Consider the following 18,693-nt stretch of genomic DNA (forward strand, 5'->3'; position numbering starts at 1 on the left):
TCTTTTCTTTTCTTTTTTTTGAGACGGAGTTTCGCTCTTGTTACCCAGGCTGGAGTGCAATGGCGCGATCTCGGCTCACCGCAACCTCCGCCTCCTGGGTTCAGGCAATTCTCCTGCCTCAGCCTCCTGAGTAGCTGGGATTACAGGCACGTGCCACCATGCCCAGCTAATTTTTTGTAGCTTTAGTAGAGACGGGGTTTCACCATGTTGACCAGGATGGTCTTGATCTCTTGACCTTGTGATCCGCCCGCCTCGGCCTCCCAAAGTGCTGGGATTACAGGCTTGAGCCACCGCGCCCGGCTTCTTTTCTTTTCTTTTCTTTTCTTTTCTTTTCTTTTCTTTTCTTTTCTTTCTTCTTTCTCAGAATCTCTCTGTGTCACCCAGGCTGGAGTGCAGTGGCCTAATTTTGGCTCACTGCAACCTCCACCTCCTGGGTTCATGCAGTTCTCCTGCCTCAGCCTCCTAGTAGCTGGGACTACAGGTATGCACCACCATACCTGGCTAATTTTTGTATTTTTAGTAGAGACGGGGTTTCACCATGTTGGCCAGGCTGGTCTCGAACTCCTGACCTCAGATGATCCACCATTTTCAGCTTCCCAAAGTGCTGGGATTACAGGTGTGAGCCACCATGCCTAGCCAAATTTGCAACTTATTTTCTTAGAAAAGAAAAAGAATGGTTTGGATTATTGGGCTAGCCCACATTTTAACCATGAAGGAGCTGAAATATTTTGCACTGAAAAGGTAGAATATAAATTTATAGACCTCAACATTTAATATAATGAAAAGAAATAAAATTGAATAAAGAATAATTTTTTTTTTTTTTGAGACAGAGTCTCACTCTATCGCCAGGCACCAGGCTGGAGTGCAGTGGCACAATCTCGGCTCACTGCAACCTCCGCCTCCCGGGTTCAAGCAATTCTCCTGCCTCAGCCTCCCAAGTAGCTGGGACTACAGGCACATGCCACCACACCCAGCTAATTTTTTTGTATTTTTAGTAGAGACGGGGTTTCACCATGTTGGCCAGGATGGTCTTGATCTCTTGACCTGTGATCTGCCCGCCTTGGCCTCCCAAAGTGCTGGGATTACAGGCTTGGGCCACCGCGCCCAGCCAATAAAGAATAATTTTTAAAACTTTTATTAAGTATTAAGAGAAAACAAGTTTTATCAAGTAAGATATAATGGAACAGGCTTTATAACCTTAGATAAGTTTTTTTTTTTTTTAACTTGGGTTTTAATTATGTACGTAAATAGCAACATGAGAACGAGGGGTTCTAAGGCTTGTACATTATCTCTAGGTGAAAGGGTTTCAGATTAGTTTGCTTGTAGGATGGTATCACCCAAGATAACAGCAATCTGGTCTAGTTTTTCCTGAAGAAGAAAGCCAATTTAATACATTCAATACTGACTTCCCTGCCATTTTTCTGTAGAAATACTGATTTATTCTATGGAGTTTCCAGTGTTTACCTATAACTGATTAAGATGGGCAGAGCATGGAGTTTTCTACTTAGTTCCAGGTGAATTCTTCATATTTCCTGGCTTTTGAAAGTTCTCCTTCCACAAATCTTCTATGACGATATATCCTCGTAAACCCCAGTCATATAATCTCTCCCCACTGACCTGGGCAAACACGATGGCTTGTTGTGGATAATAGAGGGAGGCAGCTAATCCCATGAAACCAGGCGGATACACTAGCTTATTTTTGAACCTCTAGCCAAAAAGAGTCCAATAAGGCCAGCAAAACCAATAACACCAAGTCTCGGAAAAAATCGAGGAGGTGCATTTTGGAGATAGTCATAGCTGTCTAACCCCCATTGAACCAAACTTTGCATCTTGGGCTTAGTTTGGGAGTACGTTTCCTGACACCAGCTTGTGTATGGCTCACAGTAGTGTCGGAGCTGTGAGATGCTTTCTTCAAGTGGGCTCCTCGACTCCTCCACATACTTCGACTGACCTTTGGGAACTGAGTAGAGTGAAAGGTCATCAACCTTCACAGAATTTTTGGGAGGTGAGTCCTTTTTTGGTACAGCATAGACTTTGAAGGTGAGCAAGCTCAGGCTGGCCAGCCCCACGGACCTCTGAATTACCTTGAACATGTCCTAGATAAGTTACATAAACTTTCTGACCTCAGTTTTTGCTTCAGTAAAATTGATTGGGTCTTTGTAACAGTTAAATGAGATAATACATGCAAAGTTCCTAGTACAGAGCTGGCTCATAATGAGCTCTCTGCAAATGGCCACTGTTTAAATACTGGTACAAGTGGCATTGGAATTTAGGTTTCCTGCACATTCTAGGTCTAGTGCATTGTCCTGCTGAGTTGGGGCAAAGATGAGAGGGAATACAGGTAGTGCTGTGAGGTACTACTGGAGCCCAGCAGGAGTGTGACAGATGGGAGTTCTGGGTCTTCTGTGGTAGGAATTTTACTCTGTTCAGGTATGCAGGAGTTTACCTCCTTTTCCCTTATTGCTGCTGCCTGTTCCCTCTTGCCAGTGTCTTGCCAGCACTGGGAGCAGGGACCAGCTTGCCCAGAACTTGAAGCTCCTGGGAAAAGGGGTCCTGACCTTAGGCACTGTGGGAAGCAAGCAGGTGTGTATGCTGTTGACCTTCAGAGGGTTTTGTTGTTGCTGATTTGTTTTAAGAAAAGAGAAAACTAACATTTACTGAGTGCCTGGCACATCCCCAGCACAGTCCTGTGTATTTAACATGCCATCTCATTTAATGTTCACAACAGCTCCATGAGGAGGAGGCATCATTATCCCACCTTGTAGACCAGGAAAGGAGAACTTTAGATGGCATTACTTATCTAAAGTAACACTGGCAAGATATTGCAGAGCTGGGATTCACACACAGGTCTGTTTGGCTCTCAAACCCATTTATCCAGCTGTCCTCCAAGTTCTCATAAGAATGCACACAGTGTGTACATCCAGCATGCCCAGGCTTTCCGTTCTTATAGAAACTGTATCAAACCCGTACCTTCCGGAGGAAGAGAACTGGTATGAAATTTAGAATTTATTAACACCATTAACTTTAAAAATTGAACAGTAACTGGCTTCCATCTCTCATTTCAAATTGAATCACATAACGGGGATGAAAACATTGATTAGGGAGAAACTGTTTGTTAGAGGTAAAATGGTTTACCATGTAAATATGCTGCCGTGTTCCATTATACATGACTTAGCATTTCAACATTTCGTAATCTGTTACATTTAATTAGGCACAGTACATAAAGTATGCATCACAAGTAAACATGGGGAAACACAATGGCAAATTTTTCTAAGATTTGTGCTTCATAAATTTTCAGTTTGTTAATTTCAATAATGATGTTTTAGTGTCAGCTGTTTCCTCCCAAACAAGTGCAGATCCTCTTCCTGACGCAGCTTGTGCATGGAAACAACGCCAAGGATGTACTACAAAGTTCCACACATCTGCCTCTTGGAGGCTGCCTTTAAGTAATAATTTTTCTCTTGTATGTAATGTTGTTATTAACATGATCAATAAATGTAGTGACGGAATTTGAAATATAACATACAATTAAAGCTAATTAATAAATTGGCTTTCAGTGACTGTAGAGACATTATAGATGGTTTAGCTTTTTATTTTGAACGTGAAATTTTTCTTAAATGCAAAGCCGCTTGGGAAATTTCAGTGGCTTGAGCTTTACAAAGTGTTTAATTTCAATTATTTTAAGAATTCTCAGACCTGTCCACCATGCCTTTCAGATAGATTGGTCACTCATATAGTTCTGGGTCCCAGCACAAGGCCTGGTACTTAAACTTATAATGATTGTTAGGTGACTTTCCAGTGCTTTTTCTGTTACTGTTTTTAATTTATTCATTAAAAAGTATATTTTTCTAATTTAAAAAACCCTAATACTTGCTGATCTGAAAAATATTTGGATGATACCTGAAAACACAAGAAATGCAAAAACAGAAATTCTAAACCCACTCTACATGATAGTCACATGTTAGTACTTTTTTCCTGTGCATGTGTATATACCTATATCTATGTATGTTAGTGTTTGAGTATTTTTACCAAAAACAAAAAAAGACTCATGGTGTATGAAAAGAAAAAGCACCCTTTCTTCCTTTAGTATGGTATATAATGAATATTTTCCCCTTAACATGATCTTTGATAAATGATCATATTCCATTTTACAGATGTACTCTAAATTTAATCTCTCTCTATATATATTTCTATTAATAAGTAGGAATGAGGGGCCAAGTATAGTGGGGCAGTAGGGCTGAGGGGCCAGCACTTTGGGAGGCCGAGAGGTAGGTGGATCACTTGAGCTCAGGAGTTCAACACTACCTGGGCAACACAGCAAACCCCTGTTTCTACAAAATATAGAAAAACTAGCCAGTCATAGTGGTGGGCGTCTGTAGTCGCAGCTACTCAGGAGACTGAGGTGGCAGGATCTCTTGAGCCTGGGAGGTTGAGGCTGCAGTGAGCTGTGATTGTGCTACTGCATTTCAGCCTGGGCAACATTTCTGTCTCAAAAAAGTAGGACTGTAGTGGTATCTTTGCATATTTATCTGTAAATATTTTCTGAAGATAAGTTTTAGTAATTTGGGCAAAGGGTATGTTAATATTTGCTGGCTTATTCTCCAGAAAGGTTATGCAAAATAATAAGTAAACTGTATGTACCACCTTTAGGTTTATTTCTTTAATCTGAACTTAAAAGATCCTGTATCTGACAGATTTGTTTTCTGTATAGCTACAAAAGGTCATTGTGACACATGGAAGTGGTTACCCGAGTGAGCCCTGTTTTTAGCCCAAAAAAAGTCTTTAGGCACACCCATTATGAGGGGTTCCCATGCTCTGCTCACACAGAGAAGTTAAAGTGTAACCAGAGTTAACCTGATCACTTAAGGCAGCAGTCTACAAACTCAGGGGACACATGCTCCACAGAGTAGCTGAAGATTTTCCAAAGAGGACTCAGGTGTGCATGGTTTCAGGGTTTTCACTGGCCAGCTATCCTTATGTATATGTGTACTCCTTGCTAAAATCCATCTACCCCAGAAAGTGGCTGTGATGAAAGCATTGTGTTGGTTTTCTTTTCCCTTCCTCCCCTTTCCTACCTGCCCTTTTCTCACTTTATGAAAGAAAGGGATACTCCCACCTGGTTCATTGCCCCAAAGTATGAGACTCTCTTGGGAGCCCAGCAAGAGACATTATGAAATATTGGTGATAACCAAGCCTCCTTTAATCAGCACTGTACAACCACCCCACTCTTAATTAAGAAATGCGTGTATGATGAAACCTACATTTGATGGTCAAAATAAGTGTATTTTTATTTATCAAAGTAAGCATTTGTGTTGCTTTGATTAGTTTTAAACTAACTGTAATGATAGTTTAGTCCAGAAGGAAATATTAAACATGTAGAACCTTATAGGAAATAAAAATAATTTCAAATTTTTAATTTCCATATATTCCTTTTGTAGAGCATAAAATTATATTGCATTAGGATAATATGGGAGAGAAATGAAATAGAAATACACGTTCAAGAAAAAGAGTGTAAAATTTTAGACTTGAAGAGCAAGTTTATGATTTTTTTTTTTTTTTTTGAGACTGTGTCTCGCTCTGTCTCCAGGCTGGAGTGCAGTGTTGCGATCTCAGCTCACTGCAATCTCCGCCTCCTGGATTCAAGCAATTCCCCTGTCTCAGCCTCCCGAGTAGCTGGGATTACAGGCGTGCATCACCATGTTCAGCTAATTTTTTGTATTTTAGTAGACACGGGATTTCACCATATTGGCCACTATGGTCTTGATTACCAGACCTCATGATCTGCCCGCCTTGACCTTTCAAGGTATTGGGATTACAGGAGTGAGCCACCATGCCCGGCCTATGTATTTTTTAAATGGATAGTGGATATCAGATTGCTGTGCTATTTATGTTTGGTTGGATACATTTTAAAGAATAGTATTACAGTTTCATTTTAAGATGTCAACATTTATGACACACTGGAATAACGTTGTTTACAACTATTTAGACTTACGAAGAATTGTAGATGCCAACTTAGAAAATGTGCAAGGAAGGAAAAATGTGTTGCAGGGTTCATAATTTTTCAAGATTAATTTAGGGGGAATTCCAGCAAAAATGTGCAGACCACTGACCCTGGACAGGCACATAGATGGGAGGGCAGCCTCACTGGAACCCTTTCTGAATTCCACTGCTGCAGATCTCAGGCTTATTTCAGCTTCGTCCCCTGCACTCAGCAGTGACACCTGGGGAGAACCCACAAGCCCCTCTTCAGGCTTTCCCTTGCCTAGAGTTTCTCCCCATTCCTCTTCCTCAGCGGGAACCCGCCAGCCCTTCAGGTGCTTTGCTCCAGCTCCTCCCTGGGTACCAGTGCCTTCCCCATTTCACTCCCCACCCCTTCCCTGACAGAAATATTCTGTCAGATGCTGCCACTTCTAGAAACACTTCCTGATTTTTCCACTACTTTTTTCTGTAGAATGGGTTTCTGTTCCCTCTGTCACTATAAAAAAGGGGGTTTAGAGGTTAAGAAGGGAAAAGTAAGTTAGAGAAGAGAATAAAAGTTTCTGGGGTCTCAGAGTGGTCCAGGGAGAGGGAGGCAGGCTTGCATTTTTAGCTTTTTTTGTGGCCACACAAGCTGTTGAAGTTTTCTGCTTCTGAATTGTGGAGTTTCAATAAAATCATTATGGTATAGAACTAAATTGAAACAGACGTCCCATTCAAGTTTGACCTTGCCTCAGAAGCCTCCTCTGATTTCTCAGATTTGCTGGGATGTCTCTTCCTTCAAATCTCTGTTGCTTTTAGAGTCTGTACTGTACAGACATGAGATCATCACTGTCCTGCAAGTTTTGTTAATTATTTTGAGTGGATAGCATTGCTTTTCTAACGAGATTGTGAAGTCCAGGCAGGCAGGGGCCATGTGTTTATTTTTTCATTTATCCACAGTACCTGGTATAGTATTGACCATAGCAGATGCTCTGTAAGCATTTTGCAGTTGGTTATTTAAAAAAAAAAAAAAAGTTGACGGGGAGTCCTGGGTGGAATTCTAGATACATCCCACTTTGCTGTGTGATTTTGGGCAACTTGTCTGTGGTCTGGATCTCTCGTTTCTTCTTTGATAAAACATGATGGATAGTAATAGCTAATAGTTACCAAGTAAATGGTATGTGCCAGAGCCGTTAATAATGCACCCAATAATTCTGTGAGGAAGATATTACTATTTATGTTATTATTCTCATTTTATAGGAAAGAAAACACTAAAATAACTAAAACAACCTGTCCAAAGTCACTCAGCTTAGTAAATAGCAGAGTGTGAATTTGAAATCGGATTCTGAGTCCAAAGTACATCACCATTATGTGATACTTCCCACATCTGACTCAACCTCTTCAAAGTCAGAGATTCTAAGTGAGATAATGAGTAAAAGCTTTTTGAAGAAGGTAAAAAAGCTATATAAAAGGTGAATCTAGTTATTATATGAAAAGCATTTTTACTTTTAAAAGCAATTGGCAATCTGTAGCTGAATTGGGTGGGGGAAATACATGGCTGTAGTATATAGGAGAGAGCAGAACCCTTTCCGGCTGCTTCTTGGCCTTGCAGAAAGATTCCAGAAAATCAGCAGCCTCCATTATATGCACTACTCATTCCCCTAATTACCAGAGGCTCAGTCTGGGGGCTGATAACAATGAACATCAGTAGAAGAAGGAGAGTACTTGTGCTTTTATTCTCATTTTTAATTGATCTTAAAATTCTTCCATGGCCCTTTGCCTTGGGCACAATCCAGAGTCATGAACCTTGATACGCAGCTCAACAGAGAGGCACAGGACAGCATATTCCCTTTCCCTTCACCAATTTTCTGCCTGTGTTTCTATTCTGGGACCAGTGTACAAACCATTCCAGTTTAGAGGTGGAGCAAGCTCTGCTCACCTTCATGCATTGTGCATACAGCCTGCCCGCTCTGTGAGCACTGTGCAGGAGGGGCCCCACGATCTGCAGCCTTGGAGGCTTCCCACTGGGTGAGCTTAGGACTTCTTTTGCAACTAATTGGATCCATCTGTTTTTAAAAGGTGAAAAAGAAATCCTGATTTTAGGTGTCGATTGATACATTAATTACCCCATCTCAGTTGCAGCAGTGTGGTCTTAAGAGCTGATTGCTGCAATACCCAAATCTGTAATATCAGAATGTGACGTGCATATTTTAATTTGAGAAATAGTTTAACATTTTTAGATATTCATTTAGATGTGGTTATGCAGGTTAAACATAACGTATGATCACTGCTTCTTTCATTGCTTCCAATTAAACCTTGCTTGTTAGTTTAACCTCTAGGTAATCCCATCAAACAATTGATGTCAAGGAAACAGTGCCCACAGTAGCTTCGGATGAGTGGCCATTAATTTTAATTGCCTTGATATTAAAGATTAAGAAGTATTGGGACTAGCAGAATAAAAACGATCTGATGTCAAGCAAATCCACTTGCTAAAGCTTCCCCAGGCTGCTGGTGATATTAAAATTTTACTGTGAGAATTAAATAAACCTTTATTAGTGATGACTGTTGTTTGATTGGTCCAGGGGTATGCATAAACAGAGGATTCTTACATATCTAGAGATGAGACCTTCAATGGTACAGAGATTGCTCAATTATGAAACTGTTAATAAAGCTGTAATCTGATTTTCCAAGCTAGGTTTCATTAATGTATTATAGCTTCTCTGATTGTCAAGGTAATATTAACTACAAAGTACTGAATCCAACAGAGAATTGTTTGGAAGAAGAGATGGGCCTTTGTTGCTAAATTCAGAGTTGGGGAATTTTCATTAATTATGCTTAAGAAATGCCAGATTCCCTCTCAACCAAGTCTGTCCTCCTTTGCACTATAGATATGTTCAATATTTAACTCTTTCTGAGGCCTAACAGTCTTATTCTGAAAAACTAGAGTGATATTATGTACTAAAGGAGCTTTTTGCAAGGCAGCTGTAGGTCTATCTCCTGAGCTGAGAGCATGCATTGGGAAACATGAGGTAAGGTCAAAGAGAACTTGCTTTAATAAGCATAACCAGAACCAATACCTTTATCATCCTTTTCTAATCTTGATTTAGAACTTTTCTGTTTTTAGAATCACATAATTCTGGTATGGATCCTAATGGTCACTGAGGCTGATTTGTCCTGGTGCAGAAATTCCTCCCAAGTATCCTCCTGCTCAAGGCCTAGGCTCCATATCTGCATCATCTCTGGCTTCTCCCTCTCTGGTGACCTCCAGAGCTAGTTAGGGGCCAGATTCTGCCTGTTTCTCCTCCATAATATCTTCCCTCTCTAATCCTACTACTCTGCCTGGCTCAGGCCCTCATGGCCTCCTTGCTTATATACTCTCCTAACTTCTTCCTATTGCTACATCCTCCACAGTTGTAATGCACACTGGCTGTGAGCATACAGGGCTCAAGGAAGGGAGGACCAAGAAGGCTAATAGTAGGATGGAGAGGTCTCTTGGGGCTGAGCTTGAAGGCCTAATGTTGTGACAGTCTAGATGTTGGAAGTAGGACCAATGTGTGGAAAGGAAACGGAAGCAGATTGTAGTTCAGAATAAAGAGAACTATATACCTGTTAGGACTATCCAACAGTGGAGGCAGGGATTTTGTGAAGTAGCGAGTACCACATCTCTGGAGATTGAGAGATCAGGACCACAGAGAGAATATAGAGGAGGTAGCACGGGCTTAGAGCACACCCATTGATTTGGAGTTTGTGGCAGAGCATTTATATGTAAATCTCTTTAAAAATGAGAACTCGCTATCTTCACAGATGATATGGATAGAGTTGGAAATCTGGGAGTCATCCACCCAGAGAGGATAACTAAAATTTTGAATATACTCTAGGTGAAAGAGAGAAGAGGGCCAAGAGCTGTGTCTGAAAACACACACTTGCACACACGCAGTCGCACATACACACTGTGTATCAGGAAAGGAGCAGATGTTGGAGGAGAAGAAGTATAATGTCACATACACCATACGAGAGCCTGCTCTAGGAAAGAGGGGTGGTAATTACAAGTATCAGACACTGCTAAGAGGTCAAACTAGTCAGAGAGACAAGGCCATTGGATTTGGGACAGGTGTCATGCCTGTATAACTACCCCTATCTACCACTAGCCCTTGAGATTGTTGACATTAAAATAAGAAAATGTATGCAAGGTGCTCTGCATAATGGTCATTCACCAAATAACAGTTATTAGAGCCACTCTATTTGATATGTAGAAAAGAAAGGATACATGCAGCCTTTTAGGGGGGAAAAAAAGATGGTGGAACAGAAACAGCTAGGAAGTGCTGATCTGTAGCACATTTACTTCCTGATGGGTTTTGGCTTGTTTCTGTCTGATGAACCTATGCTCATGGTTGCTGCATGGGTTCTCGGCAGGTATGCCTACATGTGTATATGTGCACATGTGTGCATCCTGTGATCCCCAGGATGGACGTCACATGGGCAGCAGCAAGGCCAATGTTGTTTTCCTCATGTGACTCCTTTGCCAGGGCTCTCTGCTTCTTCCAGAAGGATAAGTGCCATAGATTGAAGAATGAGAATTCTATTTCCAGAGCAATCAAAGACTTGGCAGAGATGGTCAAAAGGGTTGCCCACAGTGTAAATTGGGTTGGAAGCCTTCAAACTACATACTACTACTTATTTCTCTTCAGGGCGCCTGAATAGCTGTTAAGAATAATACCTTCAGGGTAGAACAATGACCCCACCTAGCCTGATATCACAGCAATATGCCCCTTTGACAGATTATAAAGAAATTATCGAAAAGTATTTTTAAATCGTTACTTTAATACAAGAGAGATCAGATCCCTTTATATAGTGAGTGGCTATACTTTCTTATAAATTGCTACGTAGCTTTTAGCTTCTTTATGTAGTCAATTACAGGTACCTGAACATACTGTAACTCTGAGCCATGATTCTGGGTCTGAAGTTCCGCTCTTCTTGAAATGTGATGAAATCTGCCTGTTGCCAAGATACTCTGTAGAAATCTCTTCCATTTGCAGCGGCTGACATCATAAGAAGTTTGCAAAAGAAAGAAATATATTTCACCTGATGACATTAGAGTTGCTTCTCTGTGTTTGCATTTGACCTGATTGGAATTACTTGAGTTTTCAAGTTGTGTCCTTCCCACATATTAACTGGCAGAGCTTGAGCAGCCATCTTGGCAGACATGCAGTATTTTCTAAGGCAGAAGACAAAGGGTTTTTTCATCCATTATTAATTGATGTTACTCTTTTCAGCAGACCAAACATGATTCTACTATACAGCTGGCAAAATTGTTTCAGACCCAAAAAAGATTAAATCATGTTCAAGTATTTCTTATTATTTACCTAACTTAACAATATTTCCTTCAGCTTTTCAGCCTAATTTTGGGGGCCTATTTATATACTAATTGGTATATAGCAATTGGATATCTTTTATGAGCAGTGTTCCCTGCCATTCTGTATTACTGTGGAAAACTGTAAGAAAGCAGGGTTATTCCAAAGGAATGTGAGAGTTTTGCCAAAAGAGAAAATAACCCCTAAAACCATTATGCATGATCCATAGGATGCAAGGTTGCAGGCTAGGAGTTGTGTGTCTCCCAAGGTATCGCCTTGGTGTCCAACAGGTATTACTGGAATTTGACTACTTCTTCCTCTCTTCCCCTTCACCTCCATGTCTCTGCAATTTGTAGGTATCCAATTGGTTTGGCAACAAACGAATCAGGTACAAGAAGAATATCGGCAAGTTTCAGGAAGAAGCCAACCTCTATGCTGCAAAGACTGCCGTGACAGCTGCACACGCAGTAGCAGCAGCTGTGCAGAACAACCAGACCAATTCACCCACCACACCAAATTCGGGTGCGTATGGGGGGGCTCGCTCCCCAGTTGGCCCACACAGCCTTATGCCACAATGCCCTGTCCCACAGGCCAGGAAGCAAGAGCCATACAGAGGACCCAGTGGACTTATAAAGGAAGATTTATGTTCAAATGCAGGCTTGTTCTTGATATGAGTGAATGAGTAGACAGCCAGAGTCTGTAAACCCACTCTTCACAGTGAGTGCCACTCACTAGTAGACTGTGGAACTTTTACACTTAGTAGTGGCTTTCAGTTCAGCAATTAGACAGAGTGCTATCGCTCCTGATCATTTTAGCTATCTCATTCCAGATATCACTTTAGGGTCAATAGTGGTCTGTGGAGAGTGAAATAGCAGAAGTGGGAAACGCAGCAGTTGCTGTGCGTGAGGAAGCTGGAATGCTGGAGGGAAGTGCAGCAGTGCTTTCTGCCCAGCGCTGCTGTCTTTTCTGGGCCTTTCAGCAGCACTGTCTAAGCGGGGCTGACAGTATGCTCAGCAGGTGGCTAGTGATGAGGGTTATGACACTTAATACATGGATACAAGATTCTTGGCTCCTCATCTTGTACATTCTGGCCACATTTTATGTGACATTTGTGAGGGGGTTAGAAATACTTTAAAATTTCAGGGAACTTGGACAACAATGAAAGATGTGCAGCTAGTCCAAACAGAGTCGAGTAGCAGTTCCAGGGGATTTTCTGAGGTCTCCTAAATATATCTTTAGAAGTTCAGAAAGTAGGGTTTTTTTTTGTTTGTTTGTTTTGTCTTGTCTCCTCACCCCCCAGTCCTTTTTAATGACATATGAAAACAGGTGAAAGGAGAGGGAGGCGTATAGCTAAGAAAGAGCTCCTGGGAAATTCTCTTTTCTGGGTGGCTGTCCACTGTGACAGTTAGTGATGTTGACAAGCTCGCAATAACTAAGTCCTGGAGATCAGTGGAAAAAAGGGGAAGCATCCAGGTCAGCTTGGGTGTTTTGGTTTCTTTTTCTTCTTAATTTATTTTGATTTATCTCTTTGTTTCTGTTTTTGTTTTTTAAATTTGGGCTTCCCCATTGATAGGACTTCTCCTAGATGTAGAGTGAATCATAGAGCCTCACTCTCTGGAGTTCTCCATCCTCTTAGATCTGGAAATGCTTTATGTTGTGAACAGCCTTTCCCTTCTGTACTCTCCTCTTCTCCCTGCCTCTAGGTCTTTGAGGATTATGTGTGTAGCTCTCTGTTATTCAGCTACTTAACTCTTTCCTTTCCAGGTTCTTCTGGTTCTTTTAACCTCCCAAATTCTGGGGACATGTTCATGAACATGCAGAGTCTGAATGGGGATTCTTACCAAGGGTCCCAAGTCGGAGCCAATGTGCAATCACAGGTAGGAGAAGTGCCCCAGTGGGGCCTTTCTAGCAGGGCAGGGTTTGGGCTCAAAACTCCTTCCTCTGACCCCACGGAAGTGGTCTGCATATCCATGCAGAACCTGTGCTGGGTGCTTCCAAACAGGACCCATCTGCCCCACCATTTAATTTAATGAGAAGTCAAGTGAACAGTGACTTGTGATGATTCAAACCTGATAAACTTTGTGAATGCATTCGGCTCTGGCTTGAGCTCATGGAGAGGGGTTGGGTGCATCTTACTTTTGTCATAAAATAGAACAGAAAAATTGAGAATGTCAGTGTGGATATGGTTTAAGAACATACTGCTGTTGCATTTTTTACATCAGAGTGCAAAAACCTGAGTTCTTGAATTATAACTCTGTAATTTCTACTCTTTTCTTGTCCTCTTAATTGAGAACAGAACTACTCATATAGTTTTTATACGTGTAGATGAGTGTGTATGAGACATAAAGTGTGAGGGGGGCGTGGAGAGAATTCTATATACACAGTTCTAAGTAGGTTTTTACCCATAGCCACATGCATTTGATTGCCGTAGATGGAAAGTTGCATTGCCACGAAGATGTTCTTATTTGGCTGGCATGAAAAACAAAGATTTGTGAGTTTAAATATGCAAAGAATGGTTGAAATTCTGCCAGTCACATTTGATTGATAAATTTGTCTTTCATTGAAGATGTTAAACCCTTATGGCACACATAATTCTAATTATTTCCTTTTGTAAGTGATGATGTTTTAATAGATTTGGGATGATGAATTTTGTTTTGTCTCATTTCTAGGTGGATACCCTCCGTCATGTTATCAATCAGACGGGAGGCTACAGTGATGGCCTTGGAGGAAATTCACTGTACAGTCCACATAATTTAAATGTGAGTACTCTGGGGAGCCAGCTGTAGGAGAACAGTGTCAGGTAAACAGTGACTAATAAAGAAATTAAGAGCCATTTGACCTGGCGTCTCATCTTACTGGCAGGTAGGGAAGGCAGTGTCTTTGCTGCACTTTTATTCTAAGAACCTAAATGCTTGATGCCACCCAGATGCCCTTAGAAGTCCTCCCAGATGCCCAGAAGTGGCTGGTGTCCTGGCATCAGCAGGGACTTAAGCATCAGCCCATTAAGATGCCATTTCCTACCTTCGGTGCTGTGTTCCAGGGAAATGGTAGAAAACAGGTCATTTATCTTAGAACCAGGCAGCAGGAAAAATTCCCAAACAGAGCTCAGGTGAAGGTGATAAGTTTGGAGGATCCCAGGCAGACCAACAAACCAAGCTAAACAAAGAATTCTGTTATTAAAAGCATCCTGCTGTATTGTCAAGGTGGGATGCAAATATATTTGACAATTTTAATTATGGAGGAAATAATTTTAACTTTGTAATCACTTCACTACAACTTTACCTTTCCCCCCACTGACATGGATGGAAAATGGCAAAACACACAGCTCTGGAATGGGGGGGGAAGGGGCAGGGATCAGGTCATCGTAGTGGTGCCGCAGGGTGTGGTGGATGGAGTCTGGGTTTCCAGACTTAGGAAGGAAATTAACTGCCCAGCTCATGGTAGTAGACTCAGGAAGAAAATGGGCAGAATTCTCCCTTTTTAGGGCCTTGGCTTACTATGAGAGTAAATATTAATGATTTAAAAAGTGATTGAGGATGTTCAATTGTAAAGGGAAAAAAGGACCATTAAATACTCAAATCTTTTACATTTGAAATGTCAAATCTTTCTTTTTGAGCTTATAAATAACTCATAATAACCCACAACAAACCATATAAAAAGCCTTTTAGTTGCATTTCTCCTTTTTCATTTAAGTGTTTTGAAATGCTTCAGAGAATGTGCGATATCCTTATCAACATGATAAAATATGAAACTGTGATTGCCTGCAGCATTTTACAGACATGAATTCCATCTTCACTGATGAGGCTTGATAAGGCGCTGTTGTATAATACAGTGCATAATCTCAAACCACCAGAGTAAGGATTAATTTATTTTGAAAAAAAAAAAAGAATGCTTGCTGACAACCTCTCCTCCAGCTGCCACGCTGGGTAAAAATATTGTACATTTGTTGTTTATAAATTTGGATAAAAGAGGAATGATGTTTACTTCAGATGGAATATCTTTAGACTTGTATCTGTGTGAGAGTTTTTCTTTTCCTAAGTAGATTTTCATACCTGAGGGGGGAAACAGCTTACCTTTTAGATAAAGCAGAGGATTTCTGAGAGTCTACTGAACACACACAGGCATGTTGTTAGCCAACCTGGCACAACAGGCTTTAAAACAATACCGCCATAGCTTTTTTTTTTTTTTTTTATTGTTTCCTTTTGTTTTTCCTAACCTGAATTTGACATGCCTCAAGCTTGGAAAGTCCTCTTCCCTTTGGCTCTGGTCATCTCTGTGGGGTTGTTAGGTTTTTCCCTCCCTTTCCCAGAGTCATAGAGGTAGAAAAGATGCTTTGCATGCAGAAGTCTGCAGTGAATCAGAAGGCAGGGAGTTCTCCAGGAACCGTGATCACAGGAGAAGAAACAATGGCTGGCACATACTCATCTAGGAGCTGTATCCAGGCTGAGTGGGCAGTCTAGGCAGTTCCCAGCAGCCTGACGGCCCAGGCCTGAAAGAGGGCATTTTGGATGGACTCGTAGAAGAAGTTGCAAATAGATGTGAAGGAGGTAGGGGCACCTTATGACCCACCTTGACATTGGTGTGGGAGTTCCAGGTCTGGGGCAGCATGGAGGCAGAGGTTGGTTGGTGCTGCAGGCTCAGGGTGTCAGCCAGCTCACCCTCACTTCCTCTCCAGAAAGGCCTGCCCCGTCACTTCCACTCAGTGTTCCCCAACTCACGAGGCCAGCACCTCCCTCTTCTTGACTGACATAAAAATATGTAGCGACAAGCTGTCTGCCACAGCAGAAATCTGATCAGACATTGATTTCAGCAATTGCCACTATAGGCCAAGACATAAGGCAAATTTGTTTCTGAGTATGGTTATTGCTGCTGCAGGTCTGAGGCAGGAAGGGCCAGCAGCATGTGGAAGGCGGGAGCAACATCCCAAATAGGAGCCTCAGCCACAGATAATTGGAATACAGATTTGAACAGTGTGTGCTCCTCCACGGCTCATGCATTTTCATTCTAGAAGATCCTATTTGGAGGGAAATTCTGGACTTCACTTTCCAAGGGTTATAGTAGCTAGCTGTCAGGCATGTATGGAAAAAGAGTGGGCAACTGCCTCTCTATGGAAATGATGATTAAGCCAGGGTGAAGTTTAGACTTCATGGAGCCCAGGGTTTCACCAAGGCATTGCATTGAGCTTCTGCACTGCTCCCTTCTTAAGAGATTTCTTTTTGAGTCACTTTAGTTTTACCAGCAGATCAAAGGCCGAGCTTGGTGCCACTGTGGGCCTTGCTGAAGCCCTTCTTCGGCATGTTGATTTATTGCCAAGTCTTTACTTGATGAGATGGATTTGTTTTACATGCATTTAATCCCACTTTAACACATGCTGCCAACTCCTGCCACAGTGAGTTTAGAAAATACATTTTGCTAATGCATTTCTGCTCTCATGTTGTCATCTGGGTGTTTTAAATTGGGGAGTAGAATTAATATGTAGACGTGCACCCATTGAACTGTGTTTCTCCTTTCAGGCTAATGGAGGCTGGCAGGACGCAACAACTCCATCTTCTGTGACTTCTCCTACAGAAGGCCCAGGAAGTGTGCACTCGGATACCTCTAACTAATCTCTGGCCACACTTTTCCCTGAGCTGACATGCCTTGATAAGTGCATTCAGAGCAATAGGAGGAAAAGGAAAGCGTTTTTGTAGCCCACCATCTACAGCTTTACTGTAAAACCTTGTCTTAGAGAACTTGGTAATAAATCTGTTTTTTAAGGAATCATAATCATTTGTATTTATACTTAAAAACACACAATGTTAAAAAAAAAAAAAAAGCACTTTATCCAATTAGGCCAAGATTTAACATTGTTGACAGTCCTGTAGCTATTTTATCATAATTTATTATCAATATTTTACATTAATGGTTTCACAGTTGCCAATTACTTGGCCTTAAGGGTAAAAAGTACAATATATGCTAAACCTCAATCGTTAAAGCAGATGCAAAAATTCACCTCACCTAAATTAAACTTCTTGCATATTTCCATTCCTGACTCGGATTGTCTTTCTTTTATATCACTAATGGAGCTGGAATGAAGAGCTGTTTGGCTCTCTCTGTTAACAATGGTTGTGTTTAAGAATCTTCTCGCCACGTTTGTGTTCAGATCTCTTATGTTATAATTAGATCAGAGACTGGTAGCATCGTTTCTCTCTCTGAAAGCACCAGTGCCCAGAGTCTGCTCGGTAATAAAATTATGGATCCAGATTGTTCTGAGAGATGAAGATACTTGCTGCTGATAGAGGTGAAAACGAGATCGATCCATCTGGGGTTTTACGGTGTGCACTGGGTGCCGCACAGACTTGTCAAGGTTTGCTATGTTCTCTGGGCATCCGCAGAAGGCCCTGCTCTCTGGAGTGTTGTATATAGTGTAGCAAAAGAGTATTTATACATCCCACCAATCAAAACACAGCTTTATTACCTCATGCGAACTCATACAAACCAATAGAATTTCAACATGTTCTGTAGCTTAGAGTGCTCACTTACTACCTCTGAACAATACTCACGCTGTAGTTTGTCTCTTTCTTATCTTTTTGCATCTTGTAATTAATTCTTTGTTTCCCTTCATAAATTGTAATATACATTGTAATCTTTTAAAAGAAAAATCGGGGTTGCATTTGCAACTTTTAAAAAACTTTGAGAGTGGAAACATTGGGTCTTAATTCAACACAGGATCAGAAAAACTGTTGTAAATACTGAGAAACATTTTGAATGTTCTTCATCTTATTACTAATCCATGCAAAAAAAAAAAAAGCAGCGACTAATTGTGATGCATTAAGATTTCAGTATTCAGTACTGTATATTTCACCCTGTGTAATGGGGCCCCCTCTCCTTTCTCTCTTTTTGTATTGTATGCGATTCTGAAACTGATTGAGTCATGAAAATAATTTGTGGCGGTGATTCTAATGTATTAAAACGTTTCGTGTTCCTTTCTAACTGGATTACACCCTGGATTGAAAAAGTCTTCCTTGTGGTAGTTATATGTAGTTTCAAACATAAATAAACTTTTTGCTTTCATGATTAAATGTTGATGCAGTTTCTTACTTCACTATTTGAGCCAGCCAAGTGCAGGCAGAGGAGAAAGTGCACCCAGCACCAGGGCTGGGAATGTAACTGGCTGCCAGTCGGAGACCACTCTGAGATGACAGTGAGGCTGGGAGGGAAGGAACAGCTGCTGTGGAGTATACCGGCACCGTGCCACCTACTGGACCGTTGTTAGGAGTCCTCACTCTATCCTGATGTGCTCAGTAACACCACAGGGAAAACTTTATCCCTATTTTCATAGATTAGGAAACTGAAGCTCAGGAAACTTAAGTGAATACCACAAGGTCACAGACCTAGGACAGCA

General features: G+C 41.3%; 1 protein-coding gene and 1 pseudogene across 5 annotated transcripts in view; one reads left to right on the top strand and one right to left on the bottom strand.

The window, feature by feature from the left end:
• The window catches only part of PBX3 (PBX homeobox 3), a 235,177-nt gene extending 216,807 nt beyond the window's left edge, over window positions 1-18,370 (top strand). For 2 of the 4 annotated variants that reach the window (XM_032257259.1, XM_032257260.1), the window contains 4 exons: window positions 11,666-11,831; window positions 13,074-13,186; window positions 13,979-14,068; window positions 16,823-18,281. In XM_032257259.1, the coding sequence (XP_032113150.1) occupies window positions 11,666-11,831; window positions 13,074-13,186; window positions 13,979-14,068; window positions 16,823-16,915 (462 nt within the window). In that variant the 3' untranslated portion in view covers window positions 16,916-18,281. Of the gene's footprint in view, window positions 1-11,665; window positions 11,832-13,073; window positions 13,187-13,978; window positions 14,069-16,822 lie in introns of all 4 variants that reach the window. The other 2 variants (XM_032257258.1, XM_032257261.1) reach the window with 2 other exon arrangements.
• Window positions 1,412-2,119, bottom strand: LOC116535851 (annotated as a pseudogene). Its single transcript, XR_004262371.1, has one exon. The product of XR_004262371.1 is annotated as an MICOS complex subunit MIC26 pseudogene (transcript).
• Window positions 18,371-18,693: the final 323 nt, after the last annotated feature.

Source organism: Sapajus apella, unplaced genomic scaffold, assembly GCF_009761245.1.
Source record: "Sapajus apella isolate SASKATOON/1434 unplaced genomic scaffold, GSC_monkey_1.0 scaffold97, whole genome shotgun sequence".
Classification (NCBI taxonomy): Eukaryota; Metazoa; Chordata; class Mammalia; order Primates; family Cebidae; genus Sapajus; species Sapajus apella.